This window comes from Cebus imitator, unplaced genomic scaffold, assembly GCF_001604975.1.
Source record: "Cebus imitator isolate Cc_AM_T3 unplaced genomic scaffold, Cebus_imitator-1.0 Scaffold48, whole genome shotgun sequence".
Taxonomy (NCBI): Eukaryota; Metazoa; Chordata; class Mammalia; order Primates; family Cebidae; genus Cebus; species Cebus imitator.
Window position 1 is genome coordinate 7,706,332 of NW_016107363.1, and position 17,104 is coordinate 7,723,435.

The following is a 17,104-nucleotide window of genomic DNA, read 5'->3' on the forward strand; positions in this document are numbered from 1 at the left end:
TCTAATAGGCATTAGGTTCTGTCTTCCTGCTTTCCTTAGAATCCCTCATCAAGTACCAAGAATATTCTAATATTCTAATATACCAATGACTCAATGACTCATAGACTTTATCTCCTGCCTCTCACTCTCCCAAGTGACAGAGGAAACACACCTCCAGCTAGGTTCTTTACATGTGTTTGTGTGCTGAAAATGTACAAAACTGAAGATAGCTTTGTACATAAAACCTGTTCTTCCACTTTGTTTCTTAGCTCTCTTAATTACTACAGGATCCATCCAGACATCCAAGAAATCTAGGACTCATTTTTTATTCTGATTACCACAAATCTTGTCAATTCTACTTATGAAGTATCTCCCAAAAGTACTCCTTCCTCTCCACTTTCAGTAACAACCTTAGCTGAGACCTTCATTATATTTTTGCAAACTATTCCAATTCCTTTCCTTGGATTCCCTCTAGTCTTGTCCTCTTCACATTTTCATTAGTATGCTTGTTCTATAACATAACTGCATGGTGTTATTCACCTACTTAGAATCCTTGGAGGTTGCCCACTCCCTCTAACATAAATTTCAAGGTCATTAATATAGTAATCTGGTCCCAATATACTTCTTACCCTTTCTGCCATATCTCCAAACACTCTCTTTATTATCAGAGAGTACTCTTAACCTTTACAGTCTCCCAACTCTACCATGTGCCTCTGAAAGGATGTTTTTCTTTCAGGAATCCAATTATTTTGGAATCTCTCCGATTCCAAACTAGTGTTATCCACTTATCTTCAACGTAAATGTCACCTTTTAAAAGTGTAACCTTTCCTGGCCAGGTGCAGTGGCTTATGTCTGTAATCCCAGCACTTTGGGAGGCTGAGGCGGGTAGACTACTTGAGGTCAGGAGTTCAAGACCAGCCTGGTCAACATGGTGAAACCATGTTGTATCTACCAAAAATACAAAAAATTAGGTGGGTGTGATGACACACGACTATAATCCCAGCTACTGGGGAAGCTGAAGCAGGAGAATCACTTGACCTGGGAGGCAGAGGTTGCAGTGAGCCAAGATTGTGCCGCTGCACTCTAGCCTAGGAGACAGAATGAGACCCTGTCTCAAAAAAAAAAGTGTAACCTTTCCCAATTCACCAATCAAAGCTAACTGCTGCCCTCTCTGTGCTCTCTCAGCATTTTATTAAAACCCCTATTACTGTATTTAACTAATAACAGATTTACTCCATGCCTTCTCATCATCCTTGTACTCTGGTTCCTAGTCGAATTGCATGCCTTCACAAAGGAAGCCTTCAATAAATGTGGAGTATCCAGTCTTTGAGGGCAGGAGTGAAGCCTACTCACATTGTTCCCCTAACATACCAAACTGACTAGTTGGGTATAACTAATACATTCTTGATATATATTAGGTGCTCAATGAATTTTTAAATAAAATAAAACTGGTGAAAGAATGTTTTTTAGAATAATTTGAACAGCCAGAAGTAACGTAAAATATATCAAATTTTATACCTAGAGACTTTAACTACTTCTCTAAGGCCAAGTGACTAATATAAATCTCAAAATGTATATATTTTATCAATATACCATTAAGTAGTCTGCAGCTAAAATTAGAAATAAAGCAATCTTTGTACTAAACTTTGTGTGAGAAACATTTCCTTTTGTCACAGCAGGTATTACACAGTAAATCCTACCCAATTGTGGATTCTCACAAGCAGGTCACTGTGTCTCTACCAGCAGCTGACACCAAGGCTGTAGACACCAACACCCAGGCAGAGAGATCACCTCAGTTACAAACATCTAAAAAGACCTACACATTAAGCCTTGGACTAGGTGCTGAAGAAAGACATGATCTTAAGGCATGCCCAGAAGAACTTGTTAATATTCTGTTCTCTCATCTTTACTTGAATGCATTTCTCCTCAAATACAGCGTAATACTTCTGTATTTTACTCCTTGAACAAATATCAAAAGATATATATTTCTGTAAATAAGGAGGTTCTCATAACAGAATTTCATTATGTGTGAAAATTCTACTTTCTGACCACTCTATCTCAGAAGACATTTTTGAACATACACATATTCAAACAGAACCAATGCCATGTCATCAAAATCCAAAGCAACAAGAGGCAATGTTATATACTAGGTGTCAGTTACATTTCCAGAATAGTTATGTTTAGTTATAACACCAAATTTTGGCAGAAGAAAATATTTTGTTTAAAGAGGTCAATGATTATCAGAAAGGTTTCAAACAGCTAGAAAGAAAGAATAAGAGCAATATAACAAAATATACAAAGTAACCAATGGTTCTATTTTTTAGACCGTCTAATGAATAGCTGTTAATTATGACACTGAAGGAATAAACATGTATCACACCTTGTCATTTTCTCTTTTTTTTGACAATCGGCTGTATCTATTAATTGCAGCATCATGATCTGGAAAAAAGAAACAAGTGACAATACAACAATAATTTTCAAAACTTACAAATACTTTAAATGGTCTTCTCATGTGCATCTTTCCAAAAATGTACTAAAGCAAGAATTTCCTACCACACGACCACTGCACTCAAATTTTCCTCGCAGCTAAATTTCCCCTAAATTATGTGTTACTTATCAAATTCGTTTTTTAAAAAAATTAATTCTAAGGAAACTGCAATGTACTAAAGTTTTATAAAGTATTTTTTAATACAAAAATAGCAAACGCAGCTTAAACACAGTGGCACGTGCCAATAGTCCCAACTATTCAGGAGGATGGGGCAGGAGGATCACTGCAGCATGCTACGATTGTGGCTTGAATAGCCACTGCACTCAAACCTGGGCAACAGAGCAAGACCCCATATCTTAAAATATATACATATATAACACTCATTAAAGAAAAATGGGAAAATATAAAAGAACAAGAAAGGTAAAATATTACACCACCTCTTTAGGTATTATGAAGCTAGCAGCCTATAAGACTTAATTTCCTTAAGATTTTTCTTATAGTATAAACAGCGTAATTTAAGCAGCAATACTGATTTAAGTAATGTCCACTTATTTTTAATTGGGTTCTCTTTTTTTTCAATTATTACAAAGAGTCTGGCCACAGATATGCACTGATAAATAAATACATCACTGCAAGACATAAGTGTGCAAATTATAGGGCTTACCGTTACTTGCAATCTGAAATACTTCCTTTAACGTTAGTATTTCTGAAAAAGTTCAAGAATAAGTTTGGCATACTTACGCAATACAACTGTTTGGAAAACAATAACTGCCACTTAAACTATAATTAAAATTCCAAATAATATTTCATACTTCAACATTCAAGGTGAAGAAGCTACTCTGTGTTTCAGCTAGTCTAAGGAACACTTATAATCATTAGTAACAGAAAATCTACTTACTACAAATCTACTTTGTTTAGTGATATGACACAAAAACAAATTTCAAAAACCCACTATAAATGCTAACATATGCAAATATTCTGATTTAGTGCCAGAATCATGCATATTTGATATATGAATCTAAACACTGAAATGCTAAACAAGAAACAAAACATCTTATTAATAAGATTATGCCATTCAGTCCCCTTACATTATAAGAAAAGAGATCTTATTCTAGACCTTAGAAATGACCATTCCTGAGGATCACAGCCACAGTTAGTACCTCCATCTTTAAAATACATTCGAGATGTATTGGAGACTGAGTAAAGGTGGCACAGGTTGCAGTCCAGAAATGGTGTAGGTATAGAATAGTAGTATAATATGCATTTGTCTGTATTCTATGTATAATTTAAATACTTTACCATTCCCTGATACATTAGTTCAATATTTTTAATCTGTCTACATATTTTGGAAATAAGTCTGTATGACTGAGATTTCAAGTTATGGGAAAGCAGAACCAATTCTATAAAATTCTCATTGTATCACCTAGTAATCCTAAATGGGTGAAAATAAAACTCACAAACTACTAGGTTGCAGATTATTAGATGTGCCAGTGCCCCTACCTCTTGCCACTTCAGGCCATACACATACCTCTATACCCTGTGCCACTAACCTAATTCAGGCCTTGGTCATATCTCACTGGACTCCCAAAACTTACCAGTCTAGTCTCCTACATAACAAGTCCACTCTATTCCATCCTTCAAAGGAATTGTGTCTCTCCTTAAATACCCCCACTGGCTTCGCCTTCGCTCATAAACTCAAGTCTAGCCTCTTAGCATGACCTACTCCCACTACTCTATTTCTGGATTCATCTCCTGCCTCCCTCTAACACAGCCAGCATTACAGCCATACTGAGTTTCTTCCTACTGTCAAAATAGGCAGTGTATTTCTACAAGCCATACCCTGTGCACTCTAGTCCCTCTAACAGAACAATGACTCTTTCCCTGGCAAATTTCTCTTCACTGTTCAATACTCATGACACATCCTTGGGTGAAGCCTTGCTGAGCCCCTCCTAACAGCCCCGACAGCACCTTGCTCATTCCCTAATTATAAGAGATATAAGTGTTGTAATTATGTGTGGCCTACTTCCCTCTCTAGAATTTCTTGAAAGAGCGGATATCTTATCCATATCAGTATTTCTCAATATCTAGTTTGACATTTAGCAAGAGCTCCTATAAATGTTTGGTAACCGAGCAAAGTAAGAGTGGCACAGGTTGTGGTCCAGAAATGGTACAGGTATAGAGTAATATGCATTTTACAAGCACTGATCTCACAGTCAATGAAAGTAAACATAAGCTTGACTTCAATACCTTTCAGATCTCTTTCTTTAAACTGGGTAATGGGGAACATCATGGCATCAGCAAGTTGAGTTGAAAGTACTGCATGGCAAGAGCTAAGCTAGAAAAAGAAAGACCAAAAAGGCCAAATAACTATATACAGACATTTAACCAGTGTTATATAAATTAAACAGAATCTAATAAAAAAGGTCCTGATACATTTTACATAAAAAAACACTAAAAATTATGTGATATAGTACCAAATACTATAGACTAAAAAAAAAAATTCCATCTACCAAGCTCTTAGAAAACATAGAGTGACCTTGGATTTGGTAATAGTTTCTTGCATACGACACTAAAAGCACAAGGAACAAAAGAAAATATATCATAGACATTATTAACATTTAAAACTTCTATGCATCAAACCACACCATCAAGAAAGTGAAAAAAAAAGTTCAGAATGGGAGAAAATATTAAAATATTTGCCAGTTATGTAACTGATAAAGAACTTGTATCCAGAACAGAGAATTTTTACAACTCAATAATAAAAAGACAACCTAAGTTAAAAATAGTCAAAGGATCTGAATAACTTCTTCAAAGATAAACAAATGACCAATAAGCACGTGAAAAGGTGCTCTAGATCATTAGACATCAAGAAAATGCAAATCAAAACCACAATGAGATACCACTTCACACTCACTCAGATGGCTATAATTTTTTTTAAAAATTTAAATACATGTAAACAAAATAATTATTAGTGAGGCTGTGGAAAAACTGGAACCCTCCTATATTGCTGGTAGGAATGTAAAATGGTGCAGGCACTATAGAAAACAGTTTGGCGGTTTTCTACAATTATTTAACTTTTAAATAAACAAAATTACCATGCAATGACCCAACAATCCCATTCCCGGGTACCTACTCAAAAGCTTTTAAGTGAAAACTGTTGTTAAAAAAAACAAAAAAACTCGTGTATCAATGCTCATAACATTATTTGAACTAGTTAAAAGGCAGAAACAACACAAACAATGACTAGGTAAACAGATACATAGACATATAGAGGTGACTAAATAAACAAAATATGGTATATCCATAACAATGAAACTTTATTTAGCCAAAAAAAGAATAAAGTACTGAGGCATATTACAACATGAATGAGCCCTGAACACATTATGCTAAGTGAAAGCAGAAATTAAAAAGTCTATAAATTATGAGTCCATTTATATGAAATATCAAAAATAGGCAAATCCATAGAGAAAGAAAGTAGATTAGTGGTTGACAAGGGCTGAGGGAGCAGGGAGGTGAAGTGACTGCTTGATATGGTTTGGCTGTGTCCCCACCCAAATCTCATCTTCAATTGTAGCTCCCATAATTCCCATGTGCTGTTGGAGGGAACCAGTGGGAGATAACTGAATCATAGGGGCAGTTTCCCCCATATGGTTCTGGTGGTAGTGAATAAGTCTCAGGAGATCTGATGATTTTATAAGTTGTCTTTCACTCTTTCAACTGTCACCATGTAAGATATGCCTTTACTGTCTGCCATGATTGTGACGCCTCCCCAGTCACATGGAACTGTGAGTCCATTAAGCCTCTTTTTCTTTATAAATTACCCAGGCTCAAGTATGTCTTTATCAGCAGTGTGAAAATAGACTAACACCCTGCTTACTGGACACAAGGCTTCCTGAGAGATGATGAAAAACCAGACAGTGGTTATGGTTGTACAGCACTGTGAATGTACTAAATGTCATGAATGGCAAATTTTATGCCATGTGTATTTTACCACAAATTTTTTTAATGAAAAAAGTTATTTCTTTATCTTGATTTCCTGTTATAACACAATATTTCAAAAAAATTATTTTTCTAGTTAAAATTCTAGAAAATGTAGGACTATCTAACAGTCCATGTGAAAAGAAGAGGTTTTACTGCAACAGCAGAGAACAGTTATTGATTCTCCACATTATCTCATTACCTTTTTTTCCTCTTAGACTTTAGGTCTTTGTTTTAATGATCTGTTGTGATGACTGAGAAATTTAGGGTTGATTTTGGCTGTGTAGAAGGGCAAGATTAATAAAGACTAATAATGTTGCTTGATAGCAAAAGAGCATCCACAAAGAAACCAGATGTAGCTCACAACCTAACTCTTCTCTCCCTGCCTACATCAAATGACACATGTCAAGACTAAATGGACTACATGTAGAAGAAGCACATTTTATACGTTTATTCCTGGCAAACAATGTTTTAATCAGAAAAAGAAAGTATTGTTTAATAAGCTAGCCACCAGGATATAGAAGTAAGGCTATTCTTTAGTCATCTTTGTAATTGAGCTTTACTCATAAATAAAAGCTAAATTGGGTTTACCATAAGACCATTTAATCAAACAAAATAAAATAAACACTTACTTCATCTATAACTTTTGAAAACTGTTGCAATGTAGAGCTCATAACTTCATCATCACCTCCCAGTGGAAAACGCTGAAAAGCAAGAAGCAGAGATGAGGTAAAGTTTCAATGTTGTGTCTTTTGGGAATCACATTACTATAATTTACATTTTTAAATAACTTCAGAAAATGTCTAAAATTTTGAATAAGTTCTAAAATATCATTTAACTAAAACTGTGTAATATATATATAATTAATAAACATTAATTAAAATATTTGTTAAGTAACCAACTGACATCGCAAAATGGAATACCCACCGAACTGGGAGTTCAAAGATTTAGCATTTAGCTCCAATTCCTCCAATACCGTGTAATGTTGAGCAAGTCACAACTTCTTCATTTGTAAAAAGAAAATAGATAAACTAGACAGCCTCTGTATTTAATATTAAATCATTAAAATTATCTCAACATAAGTGCTGTCATCAAATTTCGAAGGGATATTCTGTGAATTCAAGAAAACTTGAAGGATTCTTGATGAAAGTCTATCTTTCTATACAGATGCTGTACTTCTAAAATTATGCTTTTAAAACTTTGATATACAATACCTGTTTTTCATATTCTTTTAAAAGTTTTGAGGTCAGGTGTGTTGCTGCACTTAATTCATTCTATGGAAAAAGCATTCAAATTAGTGTATTAGTAAGAAAAAGTTTTAGTTGAATATACCTAATTTATTTATTATCACTTAACATAAATATTCTACATGTTTTTTAAAACCTTCATTAAATCACTGGAAACGAGTACTACCATTAAAGCACTTTAAAACTCAAAACATAAAATAGACACTGTCAAGGAATTCAGCAGTGTTCCTTGTGTTTTTTGTTGTTGTTGTTGTTGTTGCTAATAAAAACTAAGCATTAAACATTTTAAAGCCTAGAAATAAACTGACATAATCTTAGCAAAATCTTTGGAGAGTCCACGTTCATGACTGATTATCCCTCTCTGTAGGTGCTGATACTAGACTACAGTAACCACTTAATAACACGCAACCAAAATGTGGTTGATCTAGTCATACAGCATAGCAACACAGTCATATGAAAAACTTTCATTCAGTTTTTTTTTACTGGTGAATATAACAAACATAACGTTTATTTAACATATTAATCACATATCTCTGTGGTCAGAGAGCAAAGCTTCACAGCCCAATCATAAGGAAAAACTAAACAACAACATAACAACTCTTAAGTACGTAATGAAAACGTGAATTAAGAAAGCAAAGAATATGAAAAGGGAAAAAAATTAAATTTGTACACTTAATCCCAAAGAAAGTATAACACAGAACCTAGGTTGCTGTTAAAGCTTATAATTAAGTAATCCAAACACAGCTTCAAATTTTATGCCTGGTCAACAAGAAAACCTAGTCATACCCTTCATGTTCTTGTGCTCCAGAGCTGCATCTAAAGGCAGCCTACTTTCAAATCCTCTACTCAAAAAGGGTAAGTGTTGGCCGGGTGTGGTGGCTCACACCTGTAATCCCAGCACTTTGGGAGGCCAAGGTGGGTAGATCACCTGAGGTCAGGAGTTCAAAACCAGCCTGTCCAACATGGTGAAAACTGTCTCTACTAAAAATACAAAATTAGCCAGGCGTAGTGGCACACACCTGTAGTCCCAGCTACTCAGGAGGCTGAGGCAGGAGAATTGCTTGAACCTGGGAGGTGGAGGTTGTGGTGAAGCCGAGATTGTGCCGAGCCGAGATTGCGCCATCATACTCCAGCCTGGACAAGAACGAAACTACCTCTCAAAAAAAAAAAAAAAAGAAAAGCGGTGCGGGGTGGGGGCAGACAGGAAGAGTTCCATAAGATTGTAATAAGCATGATTAGGGAAAATATGGTGATGATATGAGATCTTCATTCAAATGTTAGGAAAGATCACTATCAGAGTTTTATGGGGGTGGTTTCCCCCATACTGTGTTTGGAGAGAATGGACAGATGCTTCAATCTTCCATCACTTTTCCAGTACTACATACTAGACCCTAGTAACTGAAATGTAAGTTCTGTAATACACTTAATAGTCATTCATCCATTCAACAAATATTTATTACTAGGAGCCTAGTACAGGGCTAAGCACTGGTAAACAAGATAGACACTATCTTTCTCCTCATGGGGCTTAAAGATTCACATTTTAAAAGTATCAAGTTAGTCCTTAGCTTTTTACCTGTGCATCATAAATCCGATGCATAGCTTGATACAGCTGGTTCATATAGTTGGAAATAGCTGTGGCATCTTCTTCAAATACACCTAGTAAAGACCTTGTCTGTATAAAATAATAGCATTAAGTTTATGTTAACCATTATACAAAAATCAGATGGCAAAATATTTCTTCTAAAGGAAGCAAAAATCTTAAGATATTGAAGCTCTAGCAATTCTGAGTTTTAATCTATTTTCTCTCTTTGATAGTAATGTTAAGAAGTCAGAGGTTTTTAGTTCTTAGTTTCAGTTCAACAAAGCAGAGGTATTTTCCAACTATGTCACACAAACTTTAGGAGGAATAACAGAGGTATACTTTCATAAACCAAAAATTCTATAAACTAAAAACAAATCAACAGAAACATTCAAAGCTAAATTAACACCATTCCTTGTAGTATAAATATTTTAAACACCTTATTTCAAGATAATTTAGTATGATTATTTCTTTTCTTCTATAGGTTTTTCTAGAAGAGGCCAAACCCCTCCCTGTCCTAATCTAAAATACCACAGTAAGCCCTCCCCAACATGACCTCAGCTCCTCAGCCTATAAAAAGCTAACTTGGTTTTTCTGAATGCAGAATTTGCGGGTTTTCCTTTCTTCTTCTATATACATGTCTATATCGTTTGGCTTTTGTTTTGTCATTTTTCTACTATGCACATTTAAAAATTATCTTCATTTTAGACTGGGCACAGTGGCTCACGCCTGTAATCCCAGCACTTTGGGAGGCTGAGCTGGGCGGATGAGGTCAGTAGTTCAAGACCAGCCTGGCTAACTCGGGGAAACCCCGTCTCTACTAAAAATACAAAAAATTAGCCGGGCGTGGTGGCACATGCCTGTAGTCCTAGCTACTCAGGAGGCTGAGGCAGGAGAACCACTTGAACCCAAGAGGTGGAGGTTGCAGTGATCCAAGATCACGCCACCGCACCCCAGCCCGGGCCAGAGAGCGAGACAGAATCTCAAAAAAAAAAAAATTATCTTCATATTTAAGGGGAAAGCTTATAAGTAAATGTTAAGAATGTCAATAAAAATGTATCAAAGATAAGGAAACCAAGGCTATAAAAGGCAAGAAAGACATACTCACAATTACATTCTAAGGGCAGGGGAAAATGAAAATACCAACAACAACTAGCGATAACTATAGCTTAAAATCTAAAAGATGACTTTGTATTTTTATGCTAAAAATAATTTATGCCTCAGCCTTATAAACTGTTGTTGCTCTCGTTGTTGTTTGAGACAGGGTCTCCTTCTTTCTCCCAGGCTGGAGTGCAGTAACATGATCTCGGCTCACTGCAGCCTTGACCTTCCAGGTTCAAACAATCCTCCCGCTTCAGCCTTCCAGGTAGCTGGAACTATAGACATGTGCCACCATGTCTGGCTACTTTTTCTCTATTTTTTTGTAGCAACAGGGTCTCACTATCTTGCCCAGTCTGGTCTCAAACTCCTGGGCTCAAGCAGTCCTCCTACCTTGGCCTCCCAAAGTGCTGGGATTACAGGTCAGGTGTGAGCCACTGCACATGGCCAGAATTTTTTTTTTTTTTTTTTTTTTTTTTAGATGGAGTCTCACTCTTGTTGCCAAGGCTGGAGTGCAGTGGCACAATCTTGGCTCACCTCAACCTCTGCCTTGCAGATTCAAGCAATTCTCCTGCCTCAGCCTCCCAAGTAGATGGGATTACATGCATGTGCTACCACACCCGGCTAATTTTGTGTTTTTGTTTTTGTTTTTTTTGAGACGGAGTTTAATAGAGAAGGAGTTTCTCCATGTTGGTCAGGCTGGTCTCAAGCTCCCGACCTCAGGTAATCCACCCGCCTCGGCCTCCCAAAGTGCTGGGATTACAGGTGTGAGCCACTGCACCAGGCCCTTTTTAAAAAAAAAAAAATCAACTTATTCCTTAGCTTCCTATTTTGAGAGGAGAAAGCTAAGTTAATATGGTATAAAGTAGAGGAAAAGACACAAGATCATTATGCCAGTAAGTCCCTATTTTCTGTCCTCTACTTCCCCAGGCCTCAGAGATTTGGATTTAACAGAATCTTTTTCAAATACTCCACTACAATTCCCCACTGTGCTATTTTAAGATGTAAAAAAGAAAGTATCAGGAAATCTTGTTTGGCTACTGACATTCTTAAGAAAAATCTGCCATTTTATTTATTTATTTATTTTTTAATGGGTAATTCCAATTCAAGGAGTTACATATTTATGTAAAAACTTGTAGCAGAATTAAATTTAAAAGCTCCTCTTAGCTCAAACAAGGTTGAAACAGATTCCCTATTTTAAGTTAACAATATCAAGTTCAACATTGGATAATTACTATTTAAAGTTAGCAGCTTAGAAATATAGAATCAATATGGTATCATGTCATTTAATCTATGATGGTATCCATTGTAAGATGCATCATTTTTATTTTTGTAGTACTCAAATAAAATAATGCTGGCAATTAAGTTGTAATTTAAGGTTTTCTTATGTCTTGAATTATTTACCTTATATTTATGGAAACATACCTTCACACAGAATTTTATCATATACAGCTCTCATGTGAACATAAGAAATATGCACCACACATTTATTTCTAAAACTTCACAGAGTTCAAATCTTATTTGACTCATGAGTCATCAATACCCATGTTTTCCTATACATTATTATTCTCTGTGACCTGAGGAGATAAGTATTTCTTAGACGTGCTCCATTTTTGTCCCTAAACACTCATTCAGCAAGTTTTGGTGATGTCATTTGACGTCTCACCAGGTGTCAAAGAAAGGTTTTCAGACAACAAACAGGACTGATATTCTTTCCGCAAATGGTGGTAAAATTGATTTGTTAGTGTAACACTGAGAGTCTACACTTGGCCAGCATGCTACTAGGAGAAATAACCAAGTATGTACATTGGCAGGCAATGCGAAATACATTCTACTGCTACCTGGCTGACAGCAATTGTTAATATACCATCAACTATAAGAAGAATCCCAATCAGAAACACTAAAATGTTAGGGAGAAAGACACATCTCATAATCTATGAGTATTTCATATTATGCAAAGGAAGAAGATTCCCTTTGGGAATGGGGTTTGTCTTCACTGTTCTGTCATAGATGAATCATTAAGATACACATCTACACATAAAACCAATTATTTTTTTAAACATCATCTATTTTTAGTAATTAACAAGGTTTATTTTGATTTTAATTTTCAAAACAACATAAATATGGACAAGACATTTAGTATAAGCTTAAGATTTTCTGGCTCAGTGGATCATCTTTTGCAGAATTGTGTGGTTTGGGCAAGGTAATTCCAAAGATGCTTTTCCCCCCCCAGGTTCCAGGCAGTATCCTTAAAAGATGCTTGATCAGCTGGATTTTGGACTTGCAAATTCTCCCTAATTTAGTAACTAGTCACTATAAATCAAAACTAAAAAATAGATAACTGTAATTCAGTATAGTCTTCCATCACTCCTAGGCTCTTCTTTTTTTTTTTTTTTTTTTCTTTTTTTGAGGCAAAGCCTCATTCTATTACCCAAGCTGGAGTGCAACAGTGTGCTCACAGCTCACTGCAGCCATGGACTCCTGGGCTCAATCGATCCTCCTGCCTTAGCCTCTTCAATAGCTGGAACCACAGGCTCCTATCACCACGCCCAGCTAATTTTATTTTTTGTAGAGATGAGGTCTTGCTATATTGCCCAGGCTGGTCTTGAACTCCCACCCTCAAGTGTTCACAAGCATGACCCACTGGGGCTGGCCAAGGCTCTAACTTTTTTATGTAACAACTGGCAGGCCTCTTCTGATTAGATATAAATAATCCAAAAAAATTAAAAACTGATCAAATAAAAAACTTTTGGGCCTGGTACAGTGGCTCGCATCTGTAATCCCAGCACTTTGAGACTCTGAGGTGGGAGGAACCCTTGAGGCCAGGAGTTCAAGACTAGCCTGGCGAACACAGTGAGACCCTGTCTCTACAAAACATTCTTTAGTTGGGCTACTTGGGAGGCTGAGACAGGAGAACCACTTGAACCCAGGAGACAGAGGTTGCAGTGAGCCAAGATCGCACCACTGCACTCCAGCCTGGGCGACAAGAGAAAAACTCCATCTTCAAAATAAAATAAAGTAAATAAAATAAAATTAGCTAAGCTTAGTGGGGTGTGCCCAGAAGCCTGAGGTTGCTGATCCATGGCTGCACCACTGCAATCTAACCTAGGCAACAGAGTGAGACTCTGTCTCAAAAAAAACCCAAAAACTTACAGTTTTTTAAAGTCTTCATATTCTTTGCTGCTCTACTTCTTGGACTCTATTGTAGATAAAATAGTTCAAACTGAGAAGAAAATTTATGGCCCAACGCATTAATCTCAGCCCTATTTATAAAATCCAAATGTTGGGGAAACCCTAAAAGTCCAGCAATGGGTTGTGAAATCAGTTAAGGAAATGTGTAGTCTTCACAATTTTTTATTTGGAATGTAAAAGCATATGAAGATACTTAAGCTATAATGTTAAGCTAAAAGCAGGAAAAAGATCATTATGTACAATATAATCTCAATTCCATTAAAACATGTAGAAGAAAAAAACAGTAGAATAAAGAAAGCAAACTGTTAATAGGGTTTTGCTGAGTACCCGACAGGTAATTTGTGTGTGTACTCTTTTCTGAACCTTCCAATTTTTCTGAAACAAGCAACTATTATTTTTCATAATCAGGGTCAAAAATGAAAACACGCCATTAAGGCACAACAGCTAAGGCTCAGAGAAGTTGAGTGATTTGTCCTAAAGCAGAAGGTAATAAGCGGCAGTGATGACTAAAAACTACCTCAATCCTAAATCCAAGGCTTTTCATTCTGCCACAGGTTCAACCTAAGAATCACCTCCAAGTATCTACACTTTCTAAATCCCAGCTGTCCCAATTAAGTTTACCAAGTATTTTACCTAGTTCAAACTTACTGTCTTTAAACACTGAAGGAATATCAATGTGGCTACTTCATTAAAAATTAGCTGTCACAGGGTCGCATGCCTGTAGTTCCAGCTGCTAGGGAGGCTGAGGCAGGAGAACTGATTAAGCACAGGGGTTCCAGGGTGTAGTGCACTATGATAATGTCTGTGAACAGCCATTGCTCTCCAGCCTAGGCAACATAGCAAGACCCCTATCCCAAAAAAAAAAAAAAAAAAAAATTCTTAAGTTGTAAACTAATCTGTGTAAAAAGCTCAAGAAATCAGATGAGTCAAGAGTTTGTCTCTGCCTCACAAGTCATATCTAGGGCAATGCGCAATCCATTCTGAGCCATTTATAGTCTTTATGGGCTACTAAAAAAAAAAAAGCCAGGTAAGAGAAGTAAGGCAACCTGTTGAATCTCACATAATAAAAAGTAAAACGACAAAGTTCACCTGACCAATTCCACAAGCTTTCTGCCAATCATCTGAAACAAATATAGTTTATAACTTTATATGGAGAAATCATCAAGAAAAAATTGAACTGGGTCTACTGGCAATCAAGATAAACCAAATGTGAGTGTCTCTTTTTGTCAGTATAGGCTGATAAGAGTACATTAGCAGCAGGCAACTGGCCTGTGAAGATAACTTTCAGAATGAAAAGGAACAAATCAATTCTACAATCAGAGCTCCATTTCATCTTGGCAATTAACACTAGCACAAAATCCAAGGCAGAAGTGCCAACCAGGAAAGGGAAATCCAGACCTCTTCTGCTTTTCTTCTTTGGAGGCCATGTTCAACTGTAAAGACACATGAAGTAGGAGCAACTGCATTTCTAAATGAGCAATAATTCAGAAATGTTTCATTCTAAATGGTGTCGGACCAGCAACGCTGTGTTAAACCGTTTAAATTATCGTGTAAAAAGACAGGCTTAAAAATGAAGTTTTCCCTATGCAAGTTACATCCCCTGCCAACATTTTAAAAAGTATAGCTGATTTCATTCTTCAGTACTGAAAAAATATCAAATAGTTACATTTTCCAAAACTGTCTTAAGCTAGAGCAACCACACCAGCATCATTCCGACACAGGGCTTTTATTTTGATGAGTTTATTAAGGCCAAGTCTGCAGGGAGCGGCGCAGCAGTCGAGGATCGAAGGCACCTTCCATCACTCGCCGTGTACAGCTCGCGTGACAGTAACCACAGTCACGGCCGCGACACGGGCACACTCGGCGGGGGAGAGCGGTCTTGGGCTCCAGAACCCGTTACATGCTTTGCCGTTAAGTATCCACACACAGCCGTTCAGCCTCTCCCGAAGAAAAACTATCAATTTCCTTCCCTAGCTTGCTGAGCCTTGGAAATCATTAAATAAGGCTACCAGGGTTTCTCTCCCTTCTGCATTTCTCGGGGAGAAAATTCCAGGATCGAGATTTAGCACCTCACATCACGGCGATAAAAACGGCGCCTTTCGTCAAATAAAAAGCAGACCTGCGCGCGTACGTGACCGCCCGGCCCACGAGCACCAGCGGCTAGGTCTCCGCCCGCGGCCCTCGGCCCAGCGGAGCAGGCCCACGCGGGCCTCGGGCGGCGGGCCCAGCCTCGACAGCTCGGGGTGCGGCCTGCGACGGGCGGGGGCCCTGGGCGGCGGCGGCGGCGGCGCCCACCTGGGCCTAGGCGGGCACCTGCGGGAGCGGCGCAGGCGCCAGCCCTGGGGTCGGCCAGCCCTGGGGTCCGCCAGCCCTGGGGTCGGCCAGCCCGGCTCTCCCTCGTCGCCCACCAGCGCCCGCGCCTCACCTGCGGGCTGTCCTCCAGCGTCTCCTCGATGGGCAGCTTGTCTATCCCCGGCATCGTGGCAGAGGGAGGGCGGCGGCAGGAGACACAGCGGCCGCCCACAGCTCCCCGCGCCAGCCCGCCCGCAGCAGCTGACCCCGGCCCGCCCTCTCAGGCAATCGCGGCCGCTGGACCCGCCAGCACTGCCTTCTCCAAGCGCCGAGCGGCCGTGCGGGAAATCCCGCCCCCTCGGCCTCCCTGCCCCGCCTCTCGGCGCGTCCATTGGCTCGCGGGGACGCCCATCGGCGCTGCGGCGTAGGTTCGGAGGTTCCCGTGCGGCGCGAGTCTCTCCCGCGAGCGCGGGCGTCGGAAGCGGCGGAGGCGGTGGTGTCTGCCCTGGGATGGCCTTTCCTGCACGTGTGCGTTTGTATCTAAATCGTAGGGGACCGTCTCTTGCCCAGCTTTACGGCGCAGGGAACCGGAGCCTCGACTGAGGGCCACACCGGGGAATTTGGAGCGGGTTGACTTTTTCGGCAGAGACCCTGAAAACCCTACTGCTGGCGCCTTGTAGTTTCCTCAGCTGGTAACCTTCCCAACGCCGCTCGAAGCAACCAGTCTTAATCCCCTCTAGCAGGATGGTGCTGACCAACTTACGTATCTGAGATCCGAAGTTGTCTCAATAACAGGGCTTTCTGGCAAACTTGTGAACAGTCGGCTCGAAATTATTTTTTTGGACACTTATATCAGTATATTCCGTTGAAAACATATGACTTAGTTGCCAATCTATCAGTTCCTACCTGGCCTCTCAAGGTCAGTCCTTCAGGACTGACGCTGCCACTCCAACAAATCACAAAGGGAAACATCTTTTAAAAATCAGGATACACTGTTAATTATGTTGGTAACTGATTGGCATTTCTGTTTCATCAAAAAGTTTTGGAAGGGGCTTTAAATAGGTTTAGCCTCTAATTTGACAATAAAGTGAAGCTCTGAATTGAGAATTTGACCGGATGAGGGCTACAAGCCCATCCTTTCCTCTTTCCTCTTCATCTTTCCCAATCTTTCAGCCTGGCTCATTTATGTCTCTGTAAAGTTGCAGGCTTTCATCAGCATACACAGAAAATAGCAAAATAGCTAGTGTCTTC

At 38.7% G+C, this 17,104-nt stretch overlaps 1 protein-coding gene across 1 annotated transcript in view; it reads right to left on the bottom strand.

Moving 5' to 3' along the window:
* Positions 1 to 16,201, bottom strand: part of APPL1 (adaptor protein, phosphotyrosine interacting with PH domain and leucine zipper 1) — a 49,630-nt gene extending 33,429 nt beyond the window's left edge. The window contains exons 1-7 of the mRNA XM_017527472.2: positions 15,987 to 16,201; positions 9,266 to 9,364; positions 7,660 to 7,719; positions 7,078 to 7,149; positions 4,715 to 4,802; positions 3,132 to 3,173; positions 2,360 to 2,418 (exon numbers count right to left, since the gene is read on the bottom strand). Coding sequence (XP_017382961.1) covers positions 2,360 to 2,418; positions 3,132 to 3,173; positions 4,715 to 4,802; positions 7,078 to 7,149; positions 7,660 to 7,719; positions 9,266 to 9,364; positions 15,987 to 16,040 — 474 coding nt within the window. The 5' untranslated portion in view covers positions 16,041 to 16,201. The remainder of the gene's footprint in view (positions 1 to 2,359; positions 2,419 to 3,131; positions 3,174 to 4,714; positions 4,803 to 7,077; positions 7,150 to 7,659; positions 7,720 to 9,265; positions 9,365 to 15,986) is intronic.
* Positions 16,202 to 17,104: the final 903 nt, after the last annotated feature.